This window comes from Mustela putorius, unplaced genomic scaffold (genome assembly GCF_011764305.1).
Source record: "Mustela putorius furo isolate JIRA1106 unplaced genomic scaffold, ASM1176430v1.1 tig00000148_pilon_pilon_pilon, whole genome shotgun sequence".
Taxonomy (NCBI): Eukaryota; Metazoa; Chordata; class Mammalia; order Carnivora; family Mustelidae; genus Mustela; species Mustela putorius.
This window is the reverse complement of record NW_025421295.1, coordinates 6,188-29,141: the sequence shown is the minus strand read 5'-3', so window position 1 is coordinate 29,141 and position 22,954 is coordinate 6,188. Positions and strand designations below refer to the sequence as shown.

The window sequence follows — 22,954 nt, the reverse complement described above, 5'->3', positions numbered from 1 at the left end:
TGCCTGAGGGATGCTACACGTACGGAGGGGAAAGGGTGAAGAGGGGGGGAGCAAGGCACCAGCTTTTGCTTTGTCCTCAGCCAGCCTCCTGCTCCCTCATCAGGGGGAGGGGCAGAGGGAGAAGCAGACTCTCCGCTGAGTGGGGAACCTGACAAGGGCCTCGGTTCCTGACCTGAACCAAAGGCAGACGCTTCACCAACTGAGCCTCCAGGCGCCCCAGGTCGGACGAGTGTTCGGAGTAGACACCGCCCCACCCCGCCCCCGCGTCTCGCAGGCCAGCGGGGCCATCCGCACAAGATCCCAGCAAGAGCGGACCAGACGCCTCCTGGGGAACTGGAAGACGACTCGGGGCTGGAGGCCAAGGGCCCCCCAGGCTCAGCGGCCTTCCTGAGCCCACACAATCTGAAAGCGCTGGGATGTCCCGCAGCCAGAGTAAGAGACCAACAGTCCCACAAAATGGTTCCTTTAGGCGTTTTCTCTTTATTGTGTGCACAAGTATGTTATTCATGGCCTTAAAAATCATGGCCTTTGAAGGGACAGGACTTCTTTGTCCTCTGTCTACTGTCTCTGGGACGCGCTGTAGGGTGGGGCGATCGCCATCTCCACGCAGCTTGCCCGAGGACGGGGGCGTCCCTGCCCGCAGCTAGGCCTTGGCTCGCAGGCTCCCAGGGACCGTCCCCAGACAGAGCCTAACCCTAACCCTAACCCTGTGAGAGCCGTGGGTGCCCTCTGGGGGTTTGGCCCTGGCCTAGAGTGGGTGTGGATGGGGCTGTTGGGTCCTCATCCCGTGCCACTACTGTGGGGGCTGGAGGGTCCCCACTGTTCCTGGGAGGCTCTTTCTCAGCCTGGGGCCCAGACCAGGTGCCCTGCTTTGGACATCTCAGAGACCAGGTGCTGGCACCCCTTGGAGCGGATCCCGGTGCCAAGCACTGCCCCCAAGAAATCTCTGGCACCCAAAGTTCACCCAGTGAGCCCTGGGTTCGAGGGACCCTCCTGGGCAGCTACTCTTGTGACCTGGGTCCTACCTTGTGCCTTTCCTCACACTGTCCTCGTGCCCAGAGCCCCTCCCTCCCTTCTCTGCCCCCCGACCAGCTGCCTCTGGCCAGGCTCCTCCCTGTACTGTCCTGGGCCCAGGAAAGACGAGAACAGTCCAGCCTCCATGTTCCATGAACACGTGTTAAGTGTATCCAGGCTGCTGGGTGGGGACTTTTGGTTTAGCAACAGACCACGGGATCTGCTGCGCTTCCACGAGAGAAGTTGAAATAGAGAAGTCTGCTGCTGGCGGGTCCTGGGGGTGGTGCGCGCCTGCCCGGAGAGGCCATGTCAAGGCAGTGTGGTCATGGCCTACGCAGACGAGGCAGGATCACAGCTCCCAGGGTCTCTGGGTGGCTTGCTCTGGGGCTCCTGAGCTAGGACCAGACGGGTCAGCTCAAACGACAAGAGCAGGGTTTGGTAAGCTCCGTGGGGTGGAGTGGGGTGAGGTCCTGTCTAAGGGGCCCGTGAGAAGGTCTCTGCAGGCAGGTACACGGTTGACCAGAAGGGCTGCTCGGGGGTCACTGAGGGACTTGCTGCCCCGTGGCTGTGGTCTGGGGCCCGAGCTTTCGCAAACCAGCCTGAGCCAAATACTTGCCAGAGCAGCACCTGGCCACGGGCCCAAGGGCACCAAGGGGCTGGGGACATGGGCCTGGCACTGACTTCAAATGTAGCGGGAGAGTCCCTGCCACCTGCACATTTAGAGACAGATGAGCCGAGGCTCTGGCAGCGCCCCAGCTACCCCCCATTTCCAAAGTCTGGCCCTAGCTCTCTGCTGGAGCCGAGGGACCTCTGTGGAGCCCAAATGACCCTTACATGGGCATGGGCATGGAGTGTGAGGGTCTCAACCCCACCCAGGGCACAGAGCAGAGGGGGCCGTGTCACAGTGTCCCCTGCTCCGACCCCACAGCCAAAACCAGCTCATGTGTTTCATGTTCTCGTCTGCAGACCTCACTCTGTTCTCATGGGGAGAGCGTCTGCAGATGACCAGAAACCCCAGGGTGGGGAGTGACGTCTGCACAGCCTTCTGGGTGAGGGGACAAGGTTGGAGAGCGCACCACCTGGCTACAGCCACCCTCCTCTGGGAAAGCGAGGCTGGGGACAGGCTGAGGCAGGGAAGGAGCAGACTCGGGTCTGACCGGGTGTCCATGCTGAGGACACACGCTGGCCTTCTCATTCCCAGCCACAGTGGGGCTGCAGGGGGCCCCCCACGAGCTCCCAGAGTCAACGGCATGGGCAAAGGCATGAGTGTGTGTGTCGGCGCCCTGACGGCAGAGGGTGGCCTGGTGTCCCCACACACCGCCAGCGCCCCCACGTGTCCTGGGAGGAGGGGCAGGTGTCTGTAAACGCTGCTCAGGAAGAGGGCCACAGGGAGCCGGCGCGTCGGCCCTGGTCCCCCCAGGACGGTAACCTGCCGTGTCGACAGCAGCAGGCACGAGCTCTTCCCGAGGAGCGGGCTAGACCCTAAGAGGACCTGCTGCCTCCCCAGCCTGCTCTCAGGTAGTCTCGTCAAAGAGCCCCTTTCCAAACGGTTCGGGCCAGCTGGGCTGACATGGTCACTGTGCCTTCAGAGCAGCCCGTGGGGCCCTTGGGCCAGTGTGAGGGCTGCAGGGCGAGTGTCCTGACCAGATGTGAGGTCCTGTGTGCACCACCTGGGCCTCGGGGAGGCCATGTCCACAGCCACGGCCCGGCAGCCCCTCCTGCCGTCACACGGGGTTAACCCCAAGACCCTGGGGTGTCTTCAGCTGCAGAGACACGAACTGGCAGAAGCACAGGCCCAGCTCCAGGTGGCCCGGAGTCCCCTGGGCGTCCTCCCAGGCCGGGAAGTGCGCGTGGGCCACGCAGCAAGTGTAGCTGGAAGAGAAGCGCAGCAGGGCCTCTCGGAACAGGGCCTCGCCGTCGGGGGCCCGCAGGAAGACCTGGCGGCAGTCCTCCAGCAGCACGTACACGAAGTAGAGCTTGTTCATGGTGTCGCAGCCCATCAGCAGCGAGTGGGGCGCCAGCAGCACGTTGGCCTCGCCCACCCGGAGCGCCAGCTCCCGCATCTTCTCCCGAGAGAACCTCCGGAACCAGCACAGGGCGTTCACGCCCAGGACGATGAGCAGAGGGCAGAAAAAACCCGTGGCGGACACTAGGTAGAAGCGCTCGGCCGGCGGGCTTCTCTGCAGCCCCAGAACGACGGGGAGAACGAACGCCATCAAGGAGAGGACGATCAGGAAGATGCCCAGCGGGACCCTGCAGCCCACGTAGCGGAGGCAGGACCTGGGGGACCGCACGCCGTTCAGGATGCCCAGGGCGTGCCTGTAGACCTCGGGGTCCTCTAGCACCTCCTTCAGGGGGTCAGGGATGACGAGGGTGCTGAAGGACCCCACCTTCCACGAGGGCAGGCTGTCCCTGTTGATGCAGCTTAGGCTCAGCAGGGCCTTCCCACTGTAGAGGGCGGGCGCCGGGCGCCGGGCGGGCAGGGCGCACTCCAGGCGGTGGCTGGCGTGGCACAGCAGCTGCCCCAGCTTGCGGTAGAAGCGGCTGTCCGTGGCCTCCAGGTAGGTCAGGTGGCTGAGGTGCAGCGGGACCTGGCAGGGCCGCAGCAGGACGGGGATGACTGGCTTCCTCTCCAGGCAGTAGCCGAAGAGAGACAGGTCGGCCTCCAGGAGGCACCACCGGCTCCGCACGAAGTCCTGGCTCAGCACCAGCAGCACTTTCTGGCTCTGCTGGATGCACTCGGCCATGTTCTCCAGGACATTCCGGCCCGGGGTGAAGTCCCGCTCGTGCAGGCAGACCCGCAGCCCCGGGAGGTCGGCCTCCAGCCGGCCGATGAGCCCGCGCGTCCACACAGCATCCACGCTGCTGTAGCTCACAAACAGGTGGAACTTCTCGCCCGACCGCAGAGGGGAGATGGCCAGCGCCGCGCCCTCGTCCCCAGGGCCAGGATCCATAGACGCCACCTGGGAATCCACCCCCGGGGAGCTGCCTCTGGTCTCCGGAGAAGGTCCGCCCTCGGACTGCAAGAGATGGAGACAGACTGACCCGGCGGGCGGACGACTGCAGGCCACCCGTCAAGACAGGACTTTGGTCCACGGTCTGCGGCCACCAGCTCAGCCACCGACCGCCCGAACCACTTGCCAAGCCTGCCAGGAAATGATCCGTGACAGTGAGTTTTCCCACCCACTCAGGACCCACTGGAGAAAGCCAGCATGCTCCCTTGACAACGTCAGGAGACCCGTCTTCCAGCTCCCTGTCCCGCTTCTCCATCAGGGCACCTGAGCCCCCTTCCCACCAGGACGCCTCCCATCCCCTGCTTGCCCTCGGTCTCTGCTGCACACACACACACGCACACGCACACACACACACACACACGCACACACACACACACACACACACACACGTGGCATGGGACCCCCAATCGGTAAACTCTGAGAACTCAGCCTTGTTGTTCTCATCTGCGGGGGCTTCCTTGATGTCCACACGACATCGGCTTTGAAAGGTCTGGGGCGCACGGTGGCTGCACCGTCCCGTCCTTTCTGTCTCTTCAGCGGCGGCTCATGTGGTTACTGGTCGGGAGGGGCTGCTGTGGACTGGATGTTGGTGTCCCCGGACTCACGTGTGGAAGCCCCGACCCCCAGGTGATGTTATTGGTAGGTGATGAGGGCAGAAGGGTGGAGCCCCACGGATGGGGTGAGCGCCCTCACCCTTCACCCCTCCAGCAGTGAGGACGCAGGGGCAGGCCCTGGGCACAAGCCCGCAGGTGGCCACCCCAGACCCTGAGCGCAATGGCGCCCCGATCCCAGAGCCCCGGTCTCCAGACTGTGGGAAATGACCGTCTGTTCTCGAAGTCCCCAGACTGTGTGCTGTGTTCCAGAGCCCAAGCCGACCGAGTCAGTGCTCCTCCGTAATGTGTGCTGCACGGAAGGCTGTCCCACTCTCCGGAACACACTAGAACTCTCTCCTGTGGCTTCAGAGCCACACGTCACTTCCCGCTGCTCTGATTCGTGCTCAGAGCTCTGAGCTGCTGCTCAGCCACTGGAGCTCTGCCTGCCGCGTCAGAGGAGGGTCACCGCGCGCCGTCTCCCCAGGACTCACGGCTGAGACGCTCCCCATGCCCGTGGCTAGCTAAGGTGACCCTGCCCGGAAGCTCTGCCCACTGCAGCCCTGCACACCCACGTGGTAGCTGGTTTGATGGACAGCGTCCCGGGCACGCTGGGCACACTGGGGGCTGCGATGCCGCTTGGCCAGGCCATCGCCAAGGGAGACCCCTCCCCTCCTGGTGAGCGGGAGCAGCAGAGTCAGGACCACCGGGGACCTGCTCCGGGAAGTGCAGAGGAAGGAGCCCGTCCGCCCACTCCCCGCTTCCACAGGGGCCCGGTCCCCACCTGCTCTATCTGGTCCCTGGGAGGGAGGCACCCACGTAGTGCTGATGGGGGGGACACATCCCCCAGCCCAGCCCAGCTCAGCATGGGGCTGGAGCCTTCGCACAAGGCCCCAGTGTCCACCTTCCTGCCGGCAAGCCCTGCTGCAGGCCATTCCCCCAAGCCACCCCCCTTCCAGGTGGCACCAGCACCCAAGGACGGCAGCTCTGGAGCACACAAGTGGAAAGCTTGGCTTCCCCAGGCTCCCCCTAGGGAGGGCTGGCCCCCCCTTCTCTCACCGGCGCCCTGCAAATGGGTAGTAAGGACGGGCCCTTGTCCAGGAGAAGCCGGCACCTACTCCACGGCGGTCAAGCGCTGTGACAGACACTGTCCTGGGCCCCGGGCGCCTGAAGAGTGCGGACTCTGGGCCGGCTGGCTCCTCACCGCCCCGTCCTCTTCGTCCTCGTCCTCGGGGAGGCCTGGCAGACAGCCCGGGACCGCCGCTCAGCGCTCTCCCCAGACAGAAGGAAGTTTGTACCCAATGCTTTCTAGAGGCGTCTCCGATGAAGCCAAGTAGCGGGAAACCGAAAACAGGAAGCAAATCGGGGAAGCCCCCCCTGTGGAAGCGGATGGGTGGGCGGGGCAAGAGGCACAGCCCTTGCCAGAGCAGATTTGGGCTGGGACTCCGGGGCCTGGAGATCCGGGGCTCTTGAATCTGTCTGAAAGCGACGCTGGGTGCCTACGACGTGACTTTGCCAGACCCACCGGGCTTGCGGCTGCTGGGCCGGGCCCTCCAGCTGGAAGACGGGATGGGAAAGACTGGCGGTGCTTCTGTGGCTCCGGGCTGGCGTCACTGGAACAGGTCTGGCCAGGGGCAGGGGTGGACCCGTGGGGCCGGCTGCACCCTCCAAGAGAAGGTCCCAGTTGCTGGGTGGCCTCCCCAAACAGCCACAGGAGGCTCAGGTCACCTCCCCGGCTCCTGCCCTCTCAGGCCAAGCAGCCTGGGAGCTGCACCCCGCAACACCATTTCCCAAAGCCCCCCCACACCCCGTCCCTGGCTCCTTCCCCAGTTCTACTCAGAACCCACGGGAGTAGCCGTCTGTGTCCGTCCGGGCCCTTTCCGCTTCCCAAGACCTCCTCCCCCTTGAGCCAAGGGTGTGTCCCCGAAGGCTGGGCTCCGGGCTCAGCTGTGGTCACTTCACAAACGGCTGTTCACACTCGCGGCTGAGGACACTCAAGTGAACAGACCCTGTCCTGCGATTCCTGGGAACCCAGGCAACCCAGGGCCCGCGGAGCTCTGGAAGCGGGCGGAGCTGGTGACACCGGCACTCGCTGCAGACCGCTCTGGAACACACCCCGGCCGCGGCCCCAGAAAAGCGTGGAGAGAGTGGTCTGCCCTGTGAGGACAGAGTCCTGTGGGACAAGGCCACATGCCCGGCTGACAGAATCCTGCCTGAAATGACAGGACTTCGAGGGACACACACGTCCAGAATTGTCCCTTTTTTGGAGGATAAAGATTTTCTTTTCTTTATTTTTTTTTTAAGTTTTTTTTTTTTTTTTAAGATTTCATTTATTCATTTGACAGGCAGAGATCACAAGCAGGCAGAGGCAGGCAGAGAGAGAGAGGAAGGGAAGCAGGCTCCCCGCAGAGCAGGGATCCCCATGTGGGGCTCGATCCCAGGACCCCAGGATCATGACCTGAGCTGAAGGCAGAGGCCTTAACCCAGTGAGCACTCAGGTGCCCCAAGATTTCTTTTTTTTTTAATTTGAGGGAGGCTGGGTGGCTCAGTGGGTTAAAGCCTCTGCCTTCTGCTCAGGTCATGATCTCAGGGCAGGGAGCCTGCTTCCTCCTCTCTCTCTGCCTGCCTCTCTGCCTACTTGTGATCTCTGCCTGTCAAATAAATCAAATCTTTAAATATATATATATTTTATTTGAGAGAGACAGAAAGAGCAATCACACAAGCAGGGGCTTGGGGAGAGCGACAGGGAGAAGCCAGACTCCCGGAGCCTCGGTGCTGGGGGCTTCAGGGCCCACTGGGCTGGGTGGGGGGAGTTCCTGGGCTCGGGGCTCCGTCCCAGGACCCTGAGACCATGACCCCGGCCCCGGAATCAGCTGAGCCGCCCAGGTGCGTATATTAGAGTTTCACAGCTAGTCCTTCGAGGGGCTCACCCCTCCCTGCTCGCCCTGCGGTCTCCCACCATCAGATGGACACCCAGCCCTCACCAACACCCAGTCTTCTGAAGCCAGTGTGGCCGGGGAGGAGAGGGGCAGAAGCCTCTGGCCTCCAGGCTTTGGCTCCTGCTTCTGGTGAGCAGCCGCTAACGGGGCTCAGGCGTGGCTTGCACTGGCAAGGTGCCAGGAGGGAGGACGGAGAGGCCAAAAGCGACTCCAAGGGAAGCCCCCTCCGCTCAGCCCCTGGGAGACTCCGGGGCTCTTTGCTCCTGTGACCTGTGCCCAAGGGTGGGGTGGGGGGAGTCTCACTCCCATGCCCGGGGTGGGGGGGGCGTCACAGTCAGAGCCAGAGGGTGACCCTCCTGCCGGAGCTGGGTGGGAACCCCCTGACAGCTGGGGCCAAGGGCGCCGGAGGTCTGCGGCCCAGAGCTCTCCCAGCTGCATAGCCACTCGCACTCGGGTCCTGTAGCATTTGGGGACCCCCCCACTTCCTGCAGTCACACTTACCCGGGTCTGGGTGGGTGCGCTGGTCCTGGACCCAGACTTCATCCCACCGGGGCCAAAGGGAGACTGAGGACTTTTCACTGCCCCCCCCCCTCTCTCACACACACACTCACATCTGGCCTGGGGTGGGGGGACCCTGCTGAGCCCAGGCCCCGCTCAGACCGGCCTGGGGAGGTCCGGGGAGTGTGGGAGTGGGAGGTGGGGGCTCAAGCGGACCATCCCGTGTCGCACACTAACTCAGCTTCCCTAGCCCACAACTCTTCTCCAAGGCCTGTTTGCTCCTAACCCTTAAGTGCCACGGGCAGGGTTCCCGCAGATCCCTGGGGTCTCGGGTGAGCGTGACGCCCCGACCTCCCAGCCCCCAGGGTTCCGGTGTTTGCCCACCCAGTTCTGCAGGCCCCCTGCTCCTCTGGGCGTGGGAGTGGGGGATCCTGGGGGCACCCCGGTCCCGCCCGCCTTCCTTGGGCCTGGGCCCGCCCACTCCACCCTGACTCGGGGCAAGTCACTGGGTGTCCAGCACCAGGAAGAGGGGTCTGGACAGGGAGAGGGAGCTGGGGAGGCATTGGGGTCCACACAGCACAGCCACTGGCGGGGCGTGGGGGGTGGGGGAGCGAGATGCTTGCACCCCTCTCCAGGGAAGGTGACCCTCCCCGCCCTTGCCCTTCTGGGACACTCCCACCCCTCCCCTGTCACAGGTCAAGGGCCAAGGCTGCTCACTGAGCCCCCCCATCCGTAGTCAGGGACCCTCCGGGCAGTGCTCAGTTGTCCTTGGGGCCTTGTCAGTGACACAGGCAACATTGCACTCATAACCCAGCAACGGCCCAGGACAGGCATGTCGGCCTGAGCGACCCCCTGGCCTGCAACCGGCTCGGTTCAGGCCCCTCAGACCTCAGGGACCCCAGAGAGGGCGCAGCTTTCCTGGCCCACCTGGGCTGCTTCTTCCCAACTCTGTGCCCTGCCCTGGCGCTCTGGAAGCTTCCCAGGGACCATGAGGCTCACTTCCCTGTGGGCTGCTCAGCTCCCGACAGGGACCACCTCCTCACGGCAGCCCCTCTGCCCCGTGTTCCTGGTCCCCTCACAGCCCTCACCATGGGACAGCGACTGTTTGCCGAAGCCGCTGGGAACAGGAGGAGTTAGGGGGAGAAGAGTGGAGAGGGGTGTGGGCGGCTGCCTTTGGGGCAAGTTCGCCCCTCCCACAGGCAGGGACTGACCCAGGCCCCGGGCGTCCTGGCCACTGCTGGTGGCTGGAAAGGAAAGCAGAGGGAGGGAGAGAGGAGAGAAACCCTGAGCAGGGAAAGGAGGCAGGAAGGCAGGCAAGCGGCTGAGCAGGCGGTCACCAGGCTGCTAGCTGGTCTGGGTGGCTGCGGCCCCTCGGCTCCCCGGGCCCACCCAGGGACACTGAGGGCCTCTTGCCTGCCCTTCCAGCCAGACCTGGGTCTCCCCCAGTCCTGAAAGCATCTAAGTCCATCAGCCCTTGTGCACCCCTGAGCCCAGTCTGGTGGGAGAGCTGAGTATAGACATGACCCCACCCCGGGTTCTTGGATAACCTGGGGGCCCCCCACCCACGTGTGTTGCCGGGACAGAGTCTGGAAAGCAAGCCTTCGCCCCCAGCCCTTGAGACCAGAACGTGGAGGGCTGCGACACAAGAGGCAGGGTGCCGCCTCACCGGGATGGTTCCTCCCAGCGGCTGGCTGTCCTGTCCCTTGGTGGTGGCACCGTTTCCTAGCCCATGGCCATCAAGCGTCTGAGTTAGGGCTGGATCGGAAGAAGAGCAGAAGTCCTAAGGCTCCCTGCAACTCTAGCTCTGCCCTTACCATACACATGGCCCTCGGACAGAACCTTAAACTCGGGGGGCTCAGCTGGGAAGGGCAGATGCTGCCTCTCGGAGGTCAAAGGCAGGGCTTTGGCCAAGCAAGGTAGCAGGGCGCTTTGTTCGACCCCAAGTGTCTGGGGTTTTTGTGGTTGTTGTTCTATCCATATGTTGCCCACAATTTAAAAACAAGCATGTTGGCCCCAGCACAGGTCCAGGGAGCCCCTCCTTCCCAGGCACAGAGTCAGGTCGGCAGGCTGGGCCTGGCCAGAGAAGCCGCCAGGGTGGGTCTGTGGTCTGTGTGAGTAGAGGACACAGATGCTTCTGCTAGGACACAGCCTCCTGGGCCCCAAAATGTGTCATCCCGCAATGTTACTTATAACACAAGATGGCACATTCCCCACAATGGCCAGACAGGGGCATCAATCCAGCTGTCCAACACTGGAGGGAGGGACAAACCACACAGTGGAGAGTGGCCCAGCCTCGGATGAACAGCGTGCTGTCCTGCTGCAGCACGGCTGAGGCCCGGGAAGCCGCAGGCGGAGGGAAAGGGGTCAGACGCAAACACACAGCGTGTCTGCTTCCACTGACGGGTGGTCTGCGGAACAGCCCAGCCCACGGAGCTAGCAGTAGGTTAGCGGGGGCTGGAGGCTGGGGGCCAGGGACCGAGGGGGAAAGGGAATGACAGCTAACAGGGACGGGCCTTCTTACCAGGACGGGCCGGCAACAGTCTTCTGGAGTTCGAGGACCGGGACAGCAGCACAGCCCTGTGATACACTGAAATCCACTACGTGCACACTTTAAATGGTAAATTTGATGTTCTGTGTATTGTATTTCAACTAAGAGAAACTGAGACGGCTTCGGGAAAGAGAGAGCGGAGGCAGCCCACGTGAGAACTCAGGAGTGGCGGGCAGCCTTGGGGTGGCAGGACATGCCACCTGCCGGCCAAGCCCTCTGGAGCTTTGTGTGTTTGCTTCAAATGCAGCAAGCGGGCTCCTGCGTCCCAGCTTGGCACCTGGGCTGTCACTCCCCTCCGTTTCTGATCTGGAGAACCAGAGGGAGCCCACACCGTCCCCTGCCTCTCCCCGTTCCTGCCTCTCTCCGTCCCTCTCACTGCCCATCCCCCTTGACCGCTCCCTCCTGAGCTGGGTCCCCACCTCTCCTGGAGGAACAGGCGGTTCCCTCCTTCTTCCCCGTTAAGGCTGGACCAGAAGACCTCAGTCCTGCTGTCTGAGCCTCTCTGGACAGCGTCTGGACAGCCACGGGCCTCTCCTGGGTGTGCTGGGACCCTGCCGGCTCCAGCAGCGGTCTCCTCCCCTGCTCCTGCACTCCCAGGGCTCTGGCTGCGCCACGTGCTCCGTCCCCATGCCACAGCTCTGACCAGCCTCCACTCCCTGGGCTGGGCCCCCTTCCCCTCGTTGCTTCCAGATCAGTCTCTGCGTCAGGCCCCCATGGGCATCTCACATCCTTCCCAGCAGCGCCCAGCTCCTGCCTCCCGGCTCACGGGCTCACCTGGCTGGGCCCCACCAGATGCGCGGCGTCCGGGGCATCTGTGTGTCCAGCCCCAGTGCAACTGGCTGACCAGCAGCAGACGTGTTTGCGGAGGGAGGGAGAGAGGACCGAGCTCTGCTCAGCCCTGCCCACGACAGGCTCCTCCGCCGTGACTCGGCCACGGGTCCTGTGTCCGTCCCGGGACTCAGCCCGCTCCCAGGTGCGGCTCCAGGCCCAGGGAAGGCCTCGGGCCTCAGCCCTGCTCCAGCCACCCCAGGGTCCTTGCTTCAAAGGGCTCTGACCTGGGGATGGAAGGGGAGCCCCTGCCAGGTAAGGGCCTCTGAGGGACCAGGATCCGAGACTGCGCCGGGCACTTCACTCCGCGCCGAGCCGAGCCCCGGACACAGAGAGCCTTTGCTGGAGGGAGGGCCTCCTGTCTGCCCAGCAGGCTCTGGGGCCTGCCCCCCACCATGGCTCAGACAGAGCTACCTCTCACGTTGGGCGCACCCCAGCATTCACTTCCTCTCCTGGGTCAAGGCCGTGGCAAGAAGCTGCCCTCCGGCCCTGCGTCAGGTGTTTCTGTCCGGCAGCCGCCAGGCAAGGGCTCAAATTTCTGCACATGGGGGATCCTGGGCCCTGGGTTGCCTGGTGGCTGGTGGAAAACGTGCTGCCCATAGCCTGGCTAGTTTGGCCAAGGTCACTGGGGTCACTCAGAAGGCCAGGTGTCCTTGCCAGCCACAGTTACAGGAACAGAGAGGGCACCGTGTGGTCACAGCCCTGAGACCCCAACCACGGTCCTGGGGAACAGGGGAGGCCTGAGGCTGAGGGGTCTCTCTGGGCACTGGCCCCTAGTCCTTCCATTCAGGGAGTCCCCTCCAAGGACTCACTCTGAAGGTTCAAGGACATCTCTGGCCCCAATGAGGTGCCATGAGCGTGTGCGGCCCCGAGTCCAAGGAGAGGCCAAGAGGAGCGCTGGCGCATGTTCAAGGCCTTTTCGGGGGCCCCACGCAGCCCAGTGCACCCCTAGCTGCTTTTGTCCCAGCCAGACTGCTCAGGTCTGGGTGCGGGCTGAGTCCAAACAGCACCTTAGAAAAGCCAGAGACGAGGCTGGGAAGCCTGCTAGCCCGCCGCTGGGCCGAGCGAGGCAAAGCACATGGGCAGCTCCCAACGCCGCTGCTCCTGCCACACAGAGAGCGCCCCTCGCAGCCCAACCAAGGACCTGTGGTGTCAGCGCCCCGTGCGAGCCCCAGCGCCCACGGCCCGTGCTGGGTCTGCCCCTTCCCGCACCCCAGCAAGGGGGAAACACGCCTGCCTCGTCAGAAGCTGGGCCGTGCCCAAGAGGCAGGGCCTGCTCTAGGGGCGCCCCTCCCCGGGGACAGCACCCCTCCCCAGCGACCGCCTCCACTAACTGCCCGGCCTTGCCCCCCAGCCCAGATTCAGTCCCCACCCCTGCTGTGCCCACGGCTCCCCAGGTTGGGGTGGCCCTCCCGCCTGCGGAAGCCAGGTCCGGTCCTGTCCGCACTCCGGCTTGGCTGGCAGACCGCTCTGCCCTCTCTGGGCTCTGTGCCCCCACGCGTGGAGAGGTGTCCTCAGACTTGGGGCCTGCAGCCTGGTGCTGGCCAGATGGGGCTCCCGGGGCTCCCGTCCCCCGACTCCAGAGCAAAGCCACAGCCCGGTGTCCTCCCCTCATGGCTTCCTTTCCCCGCATGCCCTCAGGAGGTCAAAGGTCAGGGGCGTCTTCGGCTTACCCCAGTGACCGAGGTCAGGTGCTTCCCCGCCAGCCCGCAAAAAAGTGTCCTGCTCTCCGGTCCCTTTGCTGAGCGGGGAGCCTGGAAGTCAGACCTGACCCTGTGCTCTGTCGCCAGACCCAGAGGAAAAGTTCACATCTGCTCCGCCCCAGCAGAATGTTTGCTTCGACCTTCCAGAGTCTGACGCGGAACAGCGCCACCGAGCTGGCCGGCGCAGAGTGCGGGCGGTGGGAGCCCATGGGCCGGGAGAACCCACGCGCCCGAACCTATGGGTCTCCAGCTCCCAGCTGCACAGGAGGGCCCCCCGAGGCCACAGCGGCTCGTAGGGTGCCGGGGAGACTGGCCGCCTTAGGGGACACACATGGTCTTCCTTTCTTCCCTGCTTGTTCCTGGGAGAGGGTTTGGAAACAGGCGCAGCTTGGCGCCGTCCCCACTGGCCCAGAGGGGAGAGGCAGAGCTGAAGGAACCTGCAGACTGCGCGGGGGTAGGGTGGCGGGGCAGAGCTGGGGCCCCAGGCCTCTCTGCGGGCTTCAGCTTCATACGCCCTGCTTGGTCGCGTTATTAAGATAGCAGCTTCGTTGCCCAACATACTTTCAACAGACGTGATAAAACTGGCTCCCGTGAGCAAACTCGGGGTGCTGGACGGCTGTGCCATGGGCTCAGCAGCCGCCACCACAGGACAGCAGTAGAGTGACCGGTGGAGACCACGCTGGAGAAGACCAGCCCCTTCAGCAGGATCTGCTGGGCAAGGTCCCCGCATCGACGTTCCCCTAAAGCAGGATGGCTCCGGCCCCTGAGCAGGGAGGGGCTCAGGTCCTGGGCAAGAGAGCCCAAAGCCCCTAGCCCAGCCCTCCATGGGGCCAGTGTGGGGAGGAGGGGCCTGACCTGAGAGCCCAGGAGCCCCTGAGCCCTCCCCATCTGAGGTCAGCACTTGGAGACAGTACTCTGCCATCAGAGCAGTGTCCCCCAGGAGCCAAGGAGCTGATGCCTCGCTACAGGGCATGGGTTCACCGAGCCCCTCCCATTGCCACCTGGCCTGGAGCTGGGCCGGGGGGTTGCTGAGAAGGGGGCTCCCTGGGAGAAAGGGCCTCTTGGTGCAGGAGATGGACAGTGTCAGTGTGAGAAGCACAGGGAAAAGGAACCAGGGGTGGCCAGGCAGCTGCCACGCCTCCCTGAGGGGGATGACAGGTCCCAAAGGGGTTAAAAGAGAGGGACACCCCCTCCCGACACCCAGGGAGACAGCTGGTCGGCCAGCCACTAGCCCAGGGACAGCCACAGCAGAGTGGAAGGGGGCTGCGTGGCACAGGGAGGCAGGTCAGAGCAGCTCCCAGTCACGGCTGTCCCCGAGAGATGCTCCAGCAAACCCTGGGCTAGGGGTGTCCCTGGGATGGGGAGCAGCAGGTTCCAGCCCTGCCCTGCTTATGAGCACCTGAGCACCCTTGGATCTCACCGGTGGGCCTCCGGCAGTTTCCCCGGGGTCTGGACAGAGAACAGGGCCCCCAGCCCAGCACATTCCCGCTCCACAACCTCAACATGTCCCTTCATCAGCAGACGGGTGCCGAGTGCTTCCTGGCTCCGTGCTGCGGAGCACAGGGCACACACACACACACACACATCCACGTTACAGGGAGACAGAGAAAAGAGACAGAGATGGTCCTATAAGTGGTCCTAAAGGCTGAGAGGGACCTGGTGGTCGGGGCGACCTCCCCGGGAAAGTGACATGGGGCAGGGTTGTGCACGTGAAGGGACCCAAGGGGACCGGTGTCGGGGGGCCTGGGTTCCAGGTGAGGGCCTGGCACGCAAGATGTGAGTGGATGGTCTCGCCCCCCTGGGGTGCGGTCACTGTTGGGGGAGCCAGGGGCCGGGAAACCAAGAATCAGAGACCCAGTGGAGGCCCGACGGGGACATGCCCCTGGTCACACGACACCCTTGCATTCAGGGTCCCAGATTTAGAGGTGTCTGCGGCCCCTCCTGGTACAGTACCTGGGCACAGACACGAGGTGGAGGCCAGTGCTAGACCTGAGAGCTACCTCCTGGGGACCTTGTCCAGGGTTCCCCCACTGGGCAGAGGAACAGCCATGGAGAGAGACCCCGAACCGCAAGTGGAACCAAGACCCCACACCACAAAGGCCTGAGGCTCACGGGTGTGGGTGTGGGCGGAGGACAGAGCCGCTGCCCGAGACGCCTTCCCGTGGCCGGAGCCCATGTTGTCCTGCGGTGCTCAGCAGCAGGAGAGAAAGGAAGGCAAGCAGGAGCCCCAGCTGCGGCAGGAGAACGAGGCCCGGGAAACCGAAGCGAGAAGCTCCTACAGGCGGACGTGTGGGTGTCCATGGGATGCAGCCTGCGCACCAGGCCCAGGGAGAAGGCTCCACTCTCCAGGGCCTCTCAAGAGCTCTCCGTCCCCCACCCAGCTCAGGGGGAGAAGGAGGCATCAGGCTGGCCTGTCCGTCCTCGTCCGCATGAGGCCAGCCAAGGGTGGGCCGCGGATGGAGGACAGCAGTGGGCATCGCCTGGGCCTCCTCAGCCTGGTGGCGGCCATGTGTCCCCAGACCCAAGTCCTCAAGACCAAGGCAAACAGGAGTGAGCTCAGGGAATCCGAGAGAGGCGTCCAGCAGCGCTGATGCAGAGCCAGGGCTCCAGGAACCTCACTCGGAATTTCAGGTGGAGCCCCGTGCCCACAGCTGCAGCCTCTAAACGGGAACACACTGAGACACAACCGCACCTGGGCGCCTCACCTCCCTCAGCACCTGCTCTGGCCCTGCCACCAGCGGCTGGCAGATGGTTCCAGGACCCAGGGGCTTCTGCTCCACTGGCCAGCCAGGCTGGCCCGACAGGCACATCAAGGTCAGTGGCTCTAAGGTCTGGAAAGACCGATCCCAGGTCTGGGGTGATGACTACAGGGCATGGGATGGAGATGCCTTTGTCCAGGTCAGCCTTTGCAGGGCCTGGATACCGGGAGTGGGGGCAGAACCAGGCCTCCCCCCGCCTGCCGCTCACCCCAGCACACAAGCCCACTCAGGGGCCACACGCCCAGAAGGTGGTTGGTCTGGAGTCCATGAAGGGAAAGTGGCTGCTCTTCCCAGGAAGATCAGGGCCGTCGCTGAGTGCAGTCGGCAGCTCCAAGGGGTCCGAGAAGGTAACAGAGCAAGGACCTGAAGCCCTGGTGTCTGGTGGCGGGGGGTGGGGGGGTGGGGTGGGGTCACTGGAGCCTGAGTGCTGTGGGGAGACACGGCCCCAGGTGGAGAGGCTACGGAGAGAGCGGGCAGGGGCACGTGATGCTCAAGACCAGTCTGGGCAGGGATTCAGGACTGACCTGAGGGAACCTTCATTCTTCGAGCTAACAAGAGGAGGCCATCTCCTGGGCTGGGGGGCAGCCGCTGCCGCAACGCCCCTGAGAGCTTCGAGGGGCTGGGCGTCTAGGAGCCTGGACATACCCAGTGCCGCCTGGTCCCGGGTCGGTGCAGCTCTGGCAAGTGGCCACTGGGCTTTCCACACCTGTGTCTGCAGGCTCACTCAGACCCCACCGGGAGGCGGCCCTGTGCTCTTTGCATGACCCAGTCCCTGGACAGTGTGGCTTGACCACCCAGAACCCCTGAAGGCTGGCCCCCAGCCCAGAATCCCAGGGCAGGCAAACCCTTTGTGCCGCCAGGGGCCATGGCCAAGCCCATCCCTTCCAGGGCCAGGGCCACACGTGACAGAGACCCCAGGGGTGTGTGTCGATACGAATGGTGAGTGAATGACGCATTTTCCGAACGCACACTGCGCTCGTGCAAGAACGGGGCGTTCCAGGTGGAGAACGCGCTTCCCAGGGACAGGTGTGCAAACAGCAGGTGCTGCCCTCCCAACTGTCCCCAGCTCCATGTCTGCTGGCCCTGACCCCAGAGGGCCCAGCTGGGGGGCTGAGCAGGGAGGGGCTGGAGCCCAAGTGATGAAGTTCTAGAACACAGGTGAGGTCCGGTGGGCTGAGGTCTGGAGCCGATGACCAAGAAAGAATTCTTGAGACCTCTTTGGTGCAAAATGGTGGTTTATTAAAGCACAGGGACAGGACCCCTGGGCAGGAAGAGCTGCTGCCCCAGGTTATGTACCCAGCGGCTGGGGGAAGGTGAGGGGAAAGGAGCTTTCAGTGGAGTTTTCATATGCTAAAGATGCCTACAAGGTGCCAGGATGTCCCAGGCCTGCCGGAGGCCTTGCCCTCATGGCTGGATCAATGTTGTCTTTAGACCAGCCATTAGCATTAAGATAGTTGGGAGACTTTTTGGTGGGGTGTCACAATCCTGTTATCAATCGTCTTTGTTAGTGAGATTTAGGACATTTGTAAGCCAAGAGAGACTCCTGTCTAGCAGGATTGTGAGCTCTGCAAGTTAACCATTTGCTTACTGTTCTTGGCAGTCAGGGCTGCCTGAGGGATGCTACACGTATGACAGAGGGCGCCAGCTTTTGCTTTGTCTTCAGCCAGCCCCGTGCTCCCTCATCGTGAGGACACTCCTGTCCCTAAGCCACTGCTGGAGCTCTTCACACCCACCCCTCCAGGCCGGCCCAGCACAGCTTCTGAGGCCTGAGGTCCAACCAGGGCCATTGAGGAGGGGGGTCTCCGTGGCTCTATGCCCTAAAGCTTCCAGAATTCTCCCTCTCCTTCCAACAAACACTGAAAACAAAACAAAAGGCAGGGACGAGGACCAGAGCAGTGGGACCTCACGCTGCTGGTGGCAGTGGGTTCTCAGCGTCACCTGGTTGCCTTGGGGCCCTAGGACTGCTGGCCACACTTGACCTCCCACAGCCGGGGCGGGGCTGGTTTTAGTCAAGTGGAAAAGGAGCGGAAACCCCTTGGGCCAGAAGGCCTCTTGGGTCAGAGCGCTCAGGGCGACACCCTGCCAGCGGGTGGGGGGGGTCTCAAAGGAGCAATTACCTGAGGGGGAGGAGGCGGGAGGTGGCCCCAGAGGCGAGGAGGGGGAGGGGGAGGCCTGCAGCTGGACCGAGAGCCCCGGCCCCGCCCCCACCAGTGCGGGGCGGGGCGATGCGGGTTCGAGGGTCAAGTGGCCCATTGTGCGGGCCCTGCAAGAGGCTCCAGGCTCCCAGCCGCTCCCGGGGACGTCTCAAAGAGCCTTTGGCGGGGAGCCCCTGGCAGGACAGCTCACCTGCAGAGACTCTCTATAGAGCCTTTGAAAGCATAGCAGCTGCCAGGGGCTGCCGGCCGGGCACCTCGAGGGACAAAGAATGGGGGAGCTGGCCCCTTCAATGAGAGGGCCGCTTGGAAACAGCAGGCATGTGCCAAGCCTGCAGACGGGAAAGAAAAGGGCTCTTCATGGCGACTCAGTGTGGGAAGGAGACCCTTTCTCAGCCCCAGCGCCCTCGTGTGCATGACAGACGGCCTCGGCACGGGCCTGGAGGCCAGCAGTCCCAGCAGGGTGGCCGGGCACTCGAGTGTGGCCTGTCCAGCCGTCGGCTGAGCCTGGCCCCAGCCCCAGCCGCAGCCCTCTCTGGGCGCGACTCCAAGTCCCATAAGGAAGGACGCTCCCGCAGGGAAGCCAAGGGTCACCGGCTCCCACCCCCCTTCCATGAAAAAGGTCCGGCACGGCAGCCAGAGCTGCCCCTGCCCAGTGCCTGCCCTGGGCCTGCACCCCCAGAATCGCCTTTTCCGGAACCGGGAAGGAGAACTCAAGGCAGGGGGGGGCCCCAGAGTGTCCCTGAAGCAGAGCCTGACTTTGCTTCACCACCCGCAGGAGCAAGGCACACGAAGCAGCCTCCAGACCCTCCTAACCAAAGCCCAGGGTCCAGACCTGCCTGGCAGCCTCCTTCCCCCAGGGCTGGGAACAGACGTTCCAGTCAAGACCTGCTGCCGTAGCTGCCCAGTCTTTAACGGTCTCCTAGACCAGGATTAAATTAGTCACTAGATTGTTAATCACTTTCTATTCCATGATCTTCTTTATTAGAGAGGAAGGACACGAACTGGGGGAGGGGCAGAGGGACAGAGAGACGCAGATTCCTCTGCCGAGCAGGGCCCCAGCCAAGCAGGACTCCATCCCAGCACCCAGGGATAAGCACCCAAGCTGAAGGCAGACGCTTAACCAACTGACCATCCAGGTGCCCAGCCCACCGTCTCGTTTAGATTGCTTTCAGACATCACAGTTCTTGGGCCACGACCCACCCAGACCCGTACAACTCCTTGCCTGCTGCCTTGATCAAGAGGGGAATCCTGCGGGCTCGGCCTCTCTGAGCAGAGTCCCAAATGCGGCGCCTCCTCCTCCCCCGTCTACCCACACTGGAGGTGGGGAGTGGGGGCTCCCAGTACCATGCCACCCGCTTCGGCGGAATCTCTGAGGCCAGGAGTAGATAGCAACTACCCCGGAGTGGCCTTCCCGAGCGTCAGGCCCGGTCCTGCACACCCCGCCCCCTCGCTACTTTCCATGACCCCAGGATTCTCGTTCCCTTTCTGACCTCCTCCCGCAGTGCTGGCCTCGTCGGCCTGGCCTCTGTCCCCAAAATATTCCAGGCATTAGATCCTCTGCTCAGATTTCATGATTTGGGTTTCCCTAACCATGCCCCAATGTCCCGTTTGCCCCAGTGGCTTGAAGACTGTGGAGGGATGTGTTCCCTGCCCCTAGCATAAGGAGTGTCCCTCACTCTGTTCCTGGAGAGGTCAAGTCTTGCCCAGAGGCCAGTATGGAGGGTGGACAGAGCCCTACTTTCCCTGGACCAGGCTCGGCCTAGGCACCAAGGGAGGCTGGGCAGACCGTCACTTTCTGGGACCAGCCTGTTCGAGCCTCACACCAGGATGCTGCCTCCCACTTGGCATTTTCAGGAACGGAAGCAGTCAGCTTGGAGGCACCACTCCTTTTCATGTACTTCCTGAGGCGGGATCAGTGCTCAGTGTGAACCCAAATTCCAGAACGCCCACAAAGGACCCCAGTGTCTCCCGTCTGGTTCTGACCCAACCAAAGAGGTTGTGGAGGGCCCAGCTTCGGTTTGTTTCGGCCCTGGACCTCGGCTGGGCTGAGGGTAAGGCACAGAGGGGCAGGCAAGGCTGGCCCGGCTCCCTGTCAGCTTGTCCTGGACCCAGACCCCCAGGGCCCTTAGGGGCTCGGGGCTGGGAGGTGGCCACTCTCCTGGCCTGTCGCCATGGCAGGTCCCAGCTGGGACTGCTATGTGGCTGTCCCGCAAGCCTGCGGGGATCTGAGGTCCAGCAGGATTAGGCTGGATTACAAGCCCCAGAAGCTTTCCCCTCGGTGGGCTCAGGCCTGGCCGGAGCATCCGTTCGCAGGGAGAACTCCCGCTTGTCAGTGGCCGGAGGGCCTGGCTCTGGCTCTGGAGCGGACAGAGGTTGGCTGGAAAAATCACGGCCGAGGCTGCATTTATTCTGAGAACTCACGTACCTCAGGGAGGATCCAGCAAAGGAAGCCGTTAGTCCTCGAGGGTGTGGGGCTTCCTCCTCCCTTTCCACAGCTGAGAAGTTTTGAGGGGGTTGTGCTCGGGTCGTGCGCCCTACTGCAGGGGGGATCCAGCTGAGGCCAGGGCTGCTCACCCCGCCTCGCTGACCGGCGACCCTCTGCTGGGACTCACAGGCCTTCCGGCTTCCTGGGGCTCCTGGCAACCTCAGGAATGAGGTTTGGGAATCAGGGTTTCAGCTCCAAGTAGAAAATGGCTCACAGGTCCCTGGGACCTCACTGTTGGTGGCCCCTCTTTGGAGTCTCCGGGCATCAGACGACTCTGCAGCAGACAGTGGGGAAGCCCTGGGTCGGCCCCTGAGCACAGCCCTCCACCCCAGGGCACAGGCTGACCAGCATTGTCCCCACAGACGACCCGCAGGAACTCGACCATCCCTCAAAAGCTTCATCTCCTGTAATGGGAGTGTTGGGCCGGCCTGGAAAACAGGAGGAAATCATCACAGAAGCGTCAGGCCCTGTCTGCTCAGTTCAGAGATCTCTCCAGTGTTCGTGACCCTGTATCTGGGAAATGACCAAGAAACTCTCCACAATATCCCCAGAACAGCACGCCTTGCGGGCCCAAGACACCACCATACAGTGAGTATGGTGTTGGCCAAGCATGGGCAAGGTCTGGAGTGACCGTCATTCTCCTGGGGTCTCCCAGGTAGGGCTGACCTAACAGACCTTCCCAGTGTGGGGGCGCAGGGAGTGGCCACCGCTCAGCTCTGCCAGGCAAGGGGATGGGTGTGTTACTCTGGTCCAGAAGAGGGCGTGGGGCTCTGAAAAGTGGGAACAACAGACTCTGTTGTGGGTTTTTTTTTTTTTTTTTTTTTTTAATTTATTTTTTTTTTTTTTTTTTTTAAATATTTTATTTATTTATTTGACAGAGAGAGATCACAAGTAGGTAGAGAGGCAGGCAGAGAGAGGAGGAAGCAGGCTCCCTGCTGAGCAGAGAGCCCGATATGGGACTCGATCCCAGGACCCTGAGATCATGACCTGAGCCGAAGGCAGCGGCTTAACCCACTGAGCCACCCAGGCGCCCCTGTTGTGGGTTTTTTTAAGACTCATAAAAAATATTAAATAAATCGGGGTGCCTGGGTGGCTCAGTGGGTTCAAGCCTCTGCCTTCGGCTCAAGTCACGATCCCAGGGTCCTGGGATGGAGCCCCACATCGGGCTCTCTGCTCAGCAGGGAGCCTGCTTCCTCCTCTCTCTCTGCCTGCTTCTCTGCCTACTTGTGATCTCTGTCAAATAAATAAATAAATAATCTTTTTAAAAATGTTAAATAAATAAAAATAAAAATAAAGCCTCATCATACCCTGGGTCCTGGCCCAGTTCAGGGTCTCTCTGAAGGCCGGTTGGCTTGGGGTCTTCCTGGGAGGAGGCCTAGCCCCTGGCCCAGGCCTCTGTAAGGATGCACTGGGCCCTCTGGACAAAGGAAGTCAATTCTGGGTTCTGTGGGCCGTTAAGTGACTCTGCTGGCCCCCAAGCGATTTTCTTTTCTGCAGCCAGGGAAGAGCAATTGTATTTTCCAGCTCATTAAGCCGGCGCACAAAGCAGAGCAGCCGTCCCCAGGGCCCGAGCCCAGGCGTCCAGTGGCCAGACCTGGATTCCACAGGTCCCTCCCTGCCTGGAGACGCTGCCACCCATTGTCCCTGAAAGGTACCACCTGATTATTCAGGCGCGTTGAACTCTCATCCCGCATTGTGCGGGCCACGCCTGGGAGACTGCGCCCAGACGAGCCCCTGACTCCCCGCAGTTACAGGGCCGGCGCCCAGGGCAGACACATGGGTGCAGCCTTCCCAGGTCAAGGTGCTCCGAGTGCCTGCAAGCGCCGCCCCCCGGCGGCACCCCGTGCTTGGGAGCGGGGCGGGGGCACTCTCGGGATGGCTGGGGGCTCCTCGAAGGCCTCTGGGCAGGGGTGCACGTGGCCCTAGCCCAACCCCACCCTCTAACTTCCCCATGGTGGGGGCCGGCCGAAGAGGACCCCTCTGTCTCTCCCTCAGGTGGGGTCTGGGAGGTCACCTTCTTCACCCAGGCTGCTGCGCAGCGACCACTGCGTGGCCGTCCCTTGAGCAGTGAGCGGACAGGGTAGGGGGTGTGGGAGAACACCTGGCGGCCTGCGGTAGACCAGGGCGGCTGCCCCTGCACATCACCCCCTGCGCACGGGCGCCCCCACCCCTGTGGGTGAGCCAAGGTGCAGACTCCTGGGCAGCACCAAGGAAGCAGGGAGGCTCTGAACCTGGCCCGTTTGCCTTCTGCTTCCCTCACTTTGTCCGGGAGTGAGGGCTGTGGCTCAGGAGTCCCGGCCATGACCCCAAGCTCCAGACTGTCCCTTTCCCCTGCAGCTCCGGAGTCCTCACAGTACACTCGCAGACCACACGGCGGCTGGAGGAGGCCCCACAGCGTCCCACAGCCCCGCGCCCCGCTT

The 22,954-nt window shown here is 63.1% G+C and overlaps 1 protein-coding gene across 2 annotated transcripts; it reads right to left on the bottom strand.

Moving 5' to 3' along the window:
* Positions 1-460: 460 nt before the first annotated feature.
* LOC123390885 lies at positions 461-5,868 on the bottom strand. 2 transcript variants are annotated; one of them, XM_045075672.1, is made up of 2 exons: positions 5,737-5,868; positions 461-4,034 (listed from the first exon to the last, which is right to left on the bottom strand). In XM_045075672.1, exon 2 carries the CDS (start codon positions 3,966-3,968, stop codon positions 2,739-2,741), a length of 1,230 nt encoding a protein of 409 aa, XP_044931607.1. In that variant the 5' UTR covers positions 3,969-4,034; positions 5,737-5,868; the 3' UTR covers positions 461-2,738. The 2 variants fall into 2 exon arrangements, with proteins under 2 accessions (XP_044931607.1, XP_044931606.1); XM_045075671.1 differs by having other exon boundaries at positions 5,678-5,807.
* Between the last annotated feature and the right edge of the window lie 17,086 nt (positions 5,869-22,954).